The 10,706-nt window shown below is 35.5% G+C and overlaps 1 protein-coding gene across 2 annotated transcripts; it reads right to left on the bottom strand.

The window, feature by feature from the left end:
• Positions 1-4,544: 4,544 nt before the first annotated feature.
• Positions 4,545-10,108, bottom strand: LOC100780762 (uncharacterized). 2 transcript variants are annotated; one of them, XM_003535908.5, is made up of 3 exons: positions 9,683-10,108; positions 7,685-9,530; positions 4,545-5,273 (listed from the first exon to the last, which is right to left on the bottom strand). In XM_003535908.5, the coding sequence occupies exons 2-3, from the start codon at positions 9,296-9,298 to the stop codon at positions 4,938-4,940; spliced, it is 1,950 nt and encodes a 649-aa protein (XP_003535956.1). In that variant the 5' UTR covers positions 9,299-9,530; positions 9,683-10,108; the 3' UTR covers positions 4,545-4,937. The 2 variants fall into 2 exon arrangements, with proteins under 2 accessions (XP_003535956.1, XP_014618608.1); XM_014763122.2 differs by lacking the exon at positions 9,683-10,108 and having other exon boundaries at positions 7,685-9,676.
• Positions 10,109-10,706: the final 598 nt, after the last annotated feature.

Raw genomic sequence — 10,706 nt, 5'->3', positions numbered from 1 at the left:
ATCTATTGAGAATTCTTCTAAGAATTTCAAATTGTATTATCATCTCTAAAAGAGAGAAATTCCTCTAGGAACTTCAGTGTGTATCATCCACTCTAAAGGAGAGAAATCTTTCTGTTCATCTCAAAAAGTCAATTGTAATCAAGAGACGGGTTGTCTCTTGGAGAATCTTTGAACACAAGGGTGAAGGATCCCAATGTGTGTTCAAAGTCTGTAAAGGATTTACAGAGATAGTAGAAAATCTCAAGTGGGTTGCTTGAGGACTGGATATAGGCACGGGAAGTGGTCGAACCAATATAAATCGAGTTTGCATTTCTCTCTTCCCTTATCTCATTTATGTTATTGCAATCAATTTTGTCTTGCATGTTTAAAAAGAACATTATTAAATTGATTGTTGCTTCTTCTTCTACATTCTGAGTCTATCATTTAAAAGGGGTTTAAAAGTTTGTTAGTGAGAATTTTGTAAGACTTAATTCATCCCCGTCTTAAGTTATTGAGGCCATTTGTTCAACAGTAGGCAATTTGCCAAAAGATAGCAGAAAGCTTGGAACACATGATAAATATGAGGATGACCACTACTAGAACTGATGCATACGCTATAACTAAGAACTGTTTAACATTAGCTAGGGCTGTCATTGAGCAAGGAAATGTTTACGTTCGCTCAAGATGAAGGAGGGATACACAGGACAGAGCTCGTGGTGGACTAGAATCATGATAGTTGGGATTGACTGAGTACTATTTAATATTTGTACACACTATGACTGAACATTGTTTAATATTTGTATTATTTGATTGAATATGTATATGAGTATGGTTAACATATGCCTTTATTTTGTATTTGACTATTATGTTCGATTGAAAACAAACACTGTGTTCATTAAACAAATATGATTAGAAAGTGTTACATGCATTATCCATGGCATTACAACTATGTAAGTTGCAAACAAGTAAACAATAACAAAATGTTCAATCTTCTCCTAAATCAACATGTTGTGTGGTCAACCTTATATAATTAATATATTGGTGCATTCAACTAATATAAGGAGTAGATCATTGTTTTGCTTGATAATGACAATGTGTTGTTGACCATAACAAAGCTGTTGGCGGCATGAGACAACCATCTCTTAGAAATATCTATTACAATGACAAATACACATTCAAATGTTCATAACACATGTTATAATACAAAAATCAATGAATGTCGTTAACATTGTTTTACCTGGAAAAAAATGATTATCCTACACATGACTAATACATATAATGTGACGAACAAAACTATCTCTCGATGGTTGACTTCTAAGAGGGAAAAATAACATGCTTTGTTGGAGAGAAAGAGAAACAAGAATAACACTATACTTTGATGCAATCACATAACCCATATTGGTAATATTCATCCACTTATTCATGGTTACTTGCATGTAACAATTTTAATTAGTATCATTAAAAAACATTTATTCATGAATACATAACAAAAAAACTTATATACCATGGATAATCCATCAACAAGTAGGGACTGCTCATGTCTATCTATGCCCCCAAACAAGTCTATATACTTATCAGACCATTGTCCAAGTTCTTTCAGCAAATGATTATGAACCAAAGACCATGAATCTTCGCCAATACCTAATAAGGCAACAATTACACAATATCCACAATTACTATTAGCTTCGACATGGATACTATTTTCAATAAGATCCTGAATGCATGGAAGAAATTGATCCAACATTGGCATCTTCCTTTCGGTTTTGTTTGTTTAGATGATGATGCAGAACGTTTTAGTGTGGATGAACTATTTTGCACCAAATGTAATTCATCTGCATACTCCCAGTAAGACGGATCACGCTTTGTTGATTTTTCTTGTTTGGTCATCTATTTCTTTTGAGCACATTTTGTTTTGACCTTTTTAGGAGGAGCACACATTGAGTTTTGATCAGGGTATGCAATTTCCCGAAGTTTACTCTTTAGAGTCACTTTGCCACATATATCAAGATCTTCAAACCGCTTGTATATGACTTCCATCTCTTCGGTTATGTAGACTTTGGGTTCAGATAAACCTTTGTTTGAAAAACTTAACCTTCTCCAAAACATATGGATTGTGTCAATGCCAACATAATTAACTTGCTCAAACTCAGCAGTAATTTGGTTTAACGCATATCTTGATACCATGTCAATTAGTCTCTTATATAAGGTAACTTTAAAGATATGTTCGACCACATGTGTGCTTGTCTCAAAAGATGCTTTAATTTCAGTGTGTTGCAAAGTGATCTTGTTGTTCATGGCTTTCCAAACACTACATATGTCTTCAAAGCTATTCTATAGTAATATCTTTAAGGCCCAATGTGCAGACTCAACCCAGTATTTGAAAAACACAAACAATTATTTTTATCCATTACTGCGTTCATATTAAAACTAATATACATTTACAATTTTCATACATGTTAGTTGTTGTGTTTCTTAGATGCATCACTTTATTCGTTCTTGTTTTAACAAATCTTTGTCTGTGGGGAATCAATCATGTTTGTTTCACATAATCAACAAACATTGGTCATGGTGAGCAAACAATTTCAAACTTCATAAGGTGGTCATCATACTCTATCTCAGTAGGACAATTCACAAGACTCCCCCATGCTTCCATCACATATTCTCATGTGTTTTTTAACCCACAAAGGTTTTACATTTTGCCTTCACATTATTATCAATATGAAATCGACACAACAAGTTAGTTGCCTCAAGAAACACAGTTTTGGCTACAATTATCAATGCTGAATCTTTGTCACTAACAATAATTTGAGGAATTGCATCACGTCTCATAAAAATAGATCTAAACGTTTCAAGAGCCCAGACAACATTGTTTACATGCTCGCCTTCCAAATAGACAAATGCAACTGAAAATATCATTCAGTAGGTGTCACACCAACAATGTCAAGTAAAGCTAGTCTGCATTTGTTTGTTTTGTATGTACTATCTATGAGGAATACCAAATGGCAGACATTGCTTAATTTCATTTCATCTGGATATGTCCAAAATATATCACGTACAACATCTTCATCTGTCAATCTATGTCGATGAATATACTGATCACATTCAAGTAGCTTCATTAATTGTTGCATTTCACTACTATTGCCTCTTATAGAAGAACGGTATGTATATCTTGCATTGTAGACTTGCTTCATTGTTGTATAATTGTTGACATTGAGCTCCTTCAAAGTAAGAAAAATATTCTTTGGTTTGACCATTGACTTAGTCGTATTACCAATAATAATTTTCTCATCCTCTATTAGTACACCAACATATGGATGTCCAGTGAATGACTTAGTCAATGCATGATTATGATTTCCACATATTAAGTTAACCATCCACCTTCACCTCCCAAGACTAGTTTTGCTTGGAGCTTAAAGGGACACCCACATTTTCTAAGACTAGTCATAGTTCGTACTAAATTTTTCTTGTATGTTCTATAATTTTCACTCTTTTCATAACTAATTAAAACAAATGAAATCTTTCCTCTATTTCTAGTTGATGTGTCTGACCTCATTATCCTAGTCACACAATCAATATCCATTGCAATACATCCTCACAGGTAGCAAACACCTACAAAAGAGATAATACATGTTTAGTCTTCTTAGGACATTCATTTACTTTAATCAAATACAAAATCATATAAATACATGAGAAGTATTAAAGATATAAGAACAATCAATATTTTTAAGCACAATAGGTTCCTCTCCATTTTCTTCATTCATATTAATTTCTTCAGACATAATGCTCTCATATATCAACTGATCTTTGTCCATCTTAACAAAACATTAAAAAAAATTCAATGACAAACTAACGACAATTAATGAAATTTCATAGTATAGCCTATACGAATTGACATATAATAATTCATACCTCTATATACATATAATAATAATTTATCTCTTAATAAAATATATGAATTGTTATTACTTTTAATTAATTCTAATTATTTATAAATAAATCTATTTATTTTAAAAAACTTCAATGTTAAAGAAAGGGTATACTTACCAATCTATATATAAATTATTATTACCAATCCGTATACAAATTTGTCGCAGATGTAAAAAACTTACCTTTTCTTTGTCGTTTTCATCACTACACCCACCACCACGACAACCACAACTTCAATGCAGCAGGTAATCAACCATCGCAACAATGCACATCGACAAAATCAGCCACAACGGAACAATGACCTCAACTTCCAACAAACCGGTGAATGGTGTAACAACAAAACCAAACAGGAACAAATGAATAAGAATGAAAAAAGGATAAACTTAGAATTAATGAAAAAATGCTGGGTGTAGAATTTCAAAAATGCTGGGAAAATCCCTAAAAAGGCACAAGAAGCAATTACCACAAAATAAGGGTGAAGCCCAAATGCACCTTAAACATTTGACATGCCTCTTTTTTCCACAAGCCCAATTGCACGTCAAGAGCATAAGGCAAGTTCAATGATAAATTATACCAAATTTCATCAATATCATTACTGAAAAATATAATAGAACGTACTATGATAAAGCCCCCAAAGCTAGTAAACAAATTCTTCAATTTATTTACATGAATAAAATCATGGGAAAGAATTATATAACCAAACATAGGTGAATTTAAACTGCAATCATGAATATAAAAGTTGCTCACTGTGATTGCAACTATCAAGAGATAATGGTTTTCCACATATATTGAAACACAATCAACAAATTCTTTGGTGCAAAGTTGAAAACTCCAGCAATTATTGCAAGAATCACAATGTGTCTTTTCCTTATGCCACAAGCCCCAAATGGTCAACGCACAACTCCTTGGAGAATCACTCACTCACTCCTACATGAAAGATAGCTTCGAATTCAATTTCCAGACAAATGGCCCAAGTTCTCTAAACAACCAAAGTCCTTCCAAGTGTGGAGCTTACTTATGAAGTGGCATAATCAGTTATGACTTTTTCCTTTCTTTGACTTGTTCTTCTCTTGCATCTTCTTTTTCTTTGCTTCAGCAGTCACCCAAGTATAATCAGATGGAATTGCAAAAGGGTCTTGAATATTTTCTATCCGACTGCTGGATCCTGGAGCAGAAGTACTAGAGCGATAAGGAGCCTTTATCCATTGAAACCAAGACGATGCCGAGAAGTGAGATGCTGCAGGGCTCTCTTGCCCAGCTGCAGATGGGCTCGATGGTGGCGTTGCAAATTCATCTACTGGTTCTAGTTCTTCAAATTTGGTAAAAGTAACCAATACTCTGATGGTGGGAACCACAGGGATGGCAACCTGGATATACAAGGGGAAATGGATTTAACATCATATACAAAGAGAAAGAAAACATGCAAGAGAAAAAGAAAAGCCAACAAAGATAGTAATCCAGTGATGTACAATAGAGATGCAATTAAGTGACAAGCTAGGATTAACATAATTGGGTTTCAGTCCAAAGGAATATCCTTCAATATGATCAGCCTAGATTTAGGGATCAAAGGACCTACCCACAACCACAAAGATGCATGTAACGAATTCAAAAGATTCTTTATCATATCAGTCAATACTGAATTCAAGAGTTGAATAGCAAACCTTAAGGCAGTAGTTCATTATTAGTGCTTCTAAAATCTAAACTAACTACAAGTGAAGAAAAGGTTGATAAAAAGATCTCTTAGAATTTGGTCTTATGGCCTATCTCATCTTATTAAGGCAGGCTGCAATTGAGGCAGCCCCCAAAGAAGCCATAGCTAAGGCAGGCTGGGGGTGACTGCAATTAAGGTGGCTTCCAACAAGATCCATGGTCATAGCAACAAAAATAAGCAATGATCCAAGATCCAATCCAAGTTCTGCGGCTAGATTTTTCTAGTCAAAGAATTAATAACTCAGGACTTCAGCGAACAGGTTTGACATCATATTAGAAGAGGGATTACAATTCCCTTTTCTGAAGAAGCTAGATAAATAGTTCAGTTTTTATTAATTAGAAAAAAAAGACAGATAGGCAAGCACCAGTGACGAGGATAATGAATCAGTTCAGGCCAACCCATCCAGATTAATCAAACCCATGAAACTGAATGAGAATTCTATTCCCAAGGATCATAAGTCTAGAGAGAAGGGAATGTCTGCTACCACAGTAAGTCAAATTCAGAATGTTTAGAGGACCTGGACAGCAATTTCCAACAAGTATTCTGATCCGATCATTAACATAAAACAAGTTCGGATATGTCAACTATAGAATTTCTTTATAGCGAGCAATTTTAGAAAACTGGAACCGGACTGGATGGCTCAAGTGGTGATCTGGTGAATTGACCAAATAACAGCTCCGGTTAACATGTTGAATCAGATGCACTAGTAACTTGTTTATGACTTGGCCACATTTTGAAAGAACTGATGTCTTTGCCCATTATGCAAAACCAGAAGAGTCAATGAAAAAGAAAAAAAAGAAGGTTGCAGGTAAGAGACAGCCCAAAACAAACCCACTGTCCAACACTGGTGTTCAGTCCCTCACTGGCACAGCAATAAACCTCTAAGAAAGCAATATAAACAACCTAAAAATCCTCCCAAAAGCATATATTACATATTAGTACCACAACCCAAACATAAAGAAATCAGTGGTCTTAAACAATGTGTCCATGCCAGGGTGCATCATGAGCTACAATGAATGTTGTCTTCATAACCAATCAATTATGTTTTAACCTTCGTGGATAGAAGATAAGGCATCAAAGCAAAATAGAAACAGCAAGACATAAGATTAACTCAGCATACTATCTATATTAAAACAATGAAGTCTAATCTCTCTGCAGATCATACAGACATCCCATTAATCTAAAACTAAATAGATGTGGACAGTGGAAAGTCTGGAATTAAGTAAAACATGATTTCTTTTGTACCCCAAAAACAAAAGGGAAAGGAAAAAAAAAAAAGAAATGCAGGGAAAGTAGTTGTAAGCAACCACCATGAATAGTAAAGTGCTGTAGTTTGTTTATGTTCCAACCTAATCCTAATTCCCAAGAAAAACAGTATGACAATGCAGTCAACTAATCAAGATACTTGAACATTCAAGCTCACTAGTTGGAAATTCAACTGTAATGTGTAAAACATTACTAATTGTCACAAAAACAATTGATATATAATTAGCTAGCATAAACATTTTTTATACTTTATAACAACAATAATAATGACAGCAGTGACATCTAAGCTATCATTGACAGAGACATCATCATCAACACTATCAGTTTACAAAGAATCACTATCTCACACTTTCATGATGTGGGGTATTTAAAAAAAAAAAAAAAACTAGTTCTATTTAGGAAATTAGGTTTTGATTCATTTATGATTGCTTGGTTATCAAGTTAGGTTTCCCTTTAAACATAGCTATATAGTGAATATTGATGTGATTTATTTCTAGCTTGGATCTATTCCTGACTCCTATTCTGCCACTCCTTTCACTGCTACTCCGATTTTTCTCCCTTAACCATTTATCCCTCAATTTCCTCCCTTCTTTCTCTTTTCCTTACGTGTTCCACATCCATAGACCAATACATGATGTGCAGCACACAGCAGCATAAGTAGAGTAAACAAGCAAGTGTAAAATTCATCCTAGTGAGTGATGCAGAAGAAAATAAAATGGAAGCAAATTAAGAATTTGGCATATGCCCAGAATATTCATATTTCTAGTAATAGATCTTAAATTAAAGAAGATGAGCACAGACCTTAACAGGAAAAGTTCCCATTGGAAGTTTCGTTGTAAGGAGTTCTCTTAAACGTCGAATTGCTTTAACTTTGCTTGCAACAATGTCAAGCAATGGCAAGAGTTCTTCAGTTTTTAGTGGAAAGTAAGGGGAAAGCCAGAGAATAGGTCTCAACCCTTTCTTATATTCATTTTCACGATTTCCATCCTTTTGACGACTTCTGCTATCAGGATTTGCAGAAGAAGCTTTGGCATCTTTTCTCCTCCGTGACTCATCACCCCTCACAGCTATCTCAACAGAATGTCTTCCTGGCTTACTCTGATTTCTTGAAGGAGAATCCCCCAATAAATCACTCACCTTTTCTTCTACGCAGAGAGAACTTCTCGGTGGAGCAATCTTCTTTGATGCTTCAGGTTTAGAATCCTTTTTCCTCCATCCACCAAACCATCCTTTCTTTTCTTGCTTATTTTCTCCACTTTTGTTACAATTTCCATCTTCAATAGGAATTTCTCTTTCTTCATAACAGCTGTGACGATGCCCAATGATCACCTCATCACTCTCATTGTTCAAGTCTGTCGACTCCAACCTTAGTGCATCTTCCAATTGCCTTCTTTCATCCTCGGTCAAAATATCATTGAGCTCTTCACTCTCTGTTTCATTTTCATTGCAAGAAGAAAAGAGCTCATCATCTGTCATGGCTCCAGGAACTCCTCTAGATTTTATGCTCACAACTACATTGTGCATATCATACACCTTAGCTTTCCAAGGCCCTACCATTTCTGTTTTCTCCTGTCGCCTCCAAGTCAACTGAGGCAAAAGAACTGCCTGTGTAACATCAATCCCGGGCCTAAATATATTTGTTTTAGACATTGCAACCACTTCTTGCTGAACCTCCTCATCGTTTGCTGGAAAGCCGGCATCGTCTAGAGCATTGAGTACCTCCTTTTCCTTATGCGAGATCATGCAGAGTGACCCAGGTGGGACTTTCCCATCTTCCGAACCATCACCAAGGAAAAGAATGCTCTGATCTGACCTCTGAATTCTAAAACCATCAAAACCAGCCAAAGTCATGTCTGCCCTTAGATTTGCACCCCTCTTCCATATTTTGTATGTGTCTGAAGGAGCGATCCTTGAGATGAAAGGAATCACAGAACTCTCAAAATGGAATGTAATCTCCATGTAGAAGTCCCTCATCCTCCGCATAGTCCCTACCAAGCGAGGCAACCGTCTGCACCATTTCGCCCAAGCCAGAGGCTGGTAATACTTAATTATTATCTTGGCAATACCCTCTTCTCTACTGCAAATAGCTTCCTGAAGAGCACTCCACCCTAGCTCATTCTGCAAACTCCAATCTGCCCCAGCAACCATAAGCAACTCGGTGGCCACCTCATCCCCGAATTTCACAGCCAAGTGAAGAGGGGTATCCCGGTTCGGCACATCACGCCGGTCAATCACAGCAGCGATGGCATCAGCCTTCTCTTCCTCTAAAATCGAAACCGCTTCAGTGCAAATCTCGGCCGTGCTACACAGTCGTGGGAGGCCAGCAAGTATCCTCCTGAGTTCACCATAATCCTTCAAAACTATGGCCTTGTGCACAGGACTATGACCATACTTTGTAGCATCAATCCCCGCCATTCCTCAACAGCACAAGGGACACAGCAACACACCACCAACCCACACTATCAATCACAATTCACAAGCATAACACATGCCACCATCAAAGATCAAAACTTTTCTCAATTGGGTACCCCACCCCCCACTTGCCCCAATTCAACCCACCAACCAGCACTCAAACCACAACGTTGGATGCAACAAATGAAACAGACCCTTATTCACAATTCCCCTCTAGAACACAGCAAAAGGGTCCCTATCAAAATCGGAAATTAAAAAAGACCCATTTTGAATCAGATCCACATAAGCACAAGAGAAAATCAGAAATCAAAGAAAAGCATTTTGTGGGATCCCAGATCAAGCATATTTCAAAAGGGGGTGTGGAAGATGCTAAGTTAACACACTAACCTTGTTCCTTTCTTCAGTGGTTTGCTTTGTCCTATGAATATGATTGCCCAAGAGTTCAGGGATTCATATCATGTGTTACTCACAACACAAACCCACCACACCACTCACTACTACCCCTCAAGTACCAAACAAAAAGTGCAGATGGCAAAGATCCTAGTGATCCAATCCAGATCAGACAAACACGAAAAGAACATGCATGTGGTTGCGTGAAACAAAAATTCTAGAATAAAAAAATAACCTTTAGAATATTAAATTCAATTTTGCTTTTTTTTTTTTTGTTAATAAAGAGAAAAAGTGAAGAAAAGAATAACAAAGCAAGGGATCAAGGAAAGAGAAAAACCCCACCACAATAAGCAAAGAAAGGGGAACTTGTTTGTGTTGCAATGGTTTAGCTAAAAAGGGATACAAGACCAAAAGTGAGGGACAGTTAGAAAAGAAAAGAAAAATAGTTGCGGGTGAAAGTAAAGAATATCGTCGAGTCAAGGTCTCAAAGATGGGTGGTCATCCCATGTTTTTGTGAGACCATGTAAAAGAAGTTTCTAACCCACCCAATTAGAAAAAACTCAATTATATATTTAACCCCTTAATTATAATTAAAAATTTAATTATAGTACTTTAAACAAATAAAGAATTTAATTGAACCTTTAAATAATTAAGTGACTCAATTGAAGTGTTTTAAATAATTAAAGAACTTAATTGAACTTTTAGTTATATTTAATAGACCAATTGCATAATTATTTTTATCCTACGTAAGAGATCACATATGTCTCATGCTCTGCCACGTGCAGCTGGTTAAAGAAAATTTTAATTATCATGAGAATCGAATGCAACCAATTGTACAATTAACTTCTTTTATAAAGAATTTATGTAACAGTGTAATTTTTTTTTGTATTTTTAATCATTTATAAATTATGAAATAGTTAAAAAAATTGTTGATTTTATAATAACCCATTTAAGAGTTTAATTTAAAGAATTTGATAACTGTGTAAAATGATTGTACTTAATATGACTTTTAAAATAATTT

The sequence above is a fragment of the Glycine max genome, chromosome 10 (assembly GCF_000004515.6).
Source record: "Glycine max cultivar Williams 82 chromosome 10, Glycine_max_v4.0, whole genome shotgun sequence".
NCBI lineage: Eukaryota > Viridiplantae > Streptophyta > Magnoliopsida > Fabales > Fabaceae > Glycine > Glycine max.
Note: the sequence above shows the minus strand (reverse complement) of the source record. Positions and strands in the feature narration are given on the sequence as shown.

What these genes read in the sequence shown, in the direction of transcription:
- LOC100780762 (XM_003535908.5), bottom strand. Translation starts at nt 9,298, where the DNA reads ATGGCGGGGATTGATGCTACAAAGTATGGTCATAGTCCTGTGCACAAG. An exon ending in TGGGAACTTTTCCTGTTAAG is followed by an intron (nt 5,274 to 7,684) that starts GTCTGTGCTCAT and finishes TTGTATATCCAG; the next exon opens with GTTGCCATCCCTGTGGTTCC.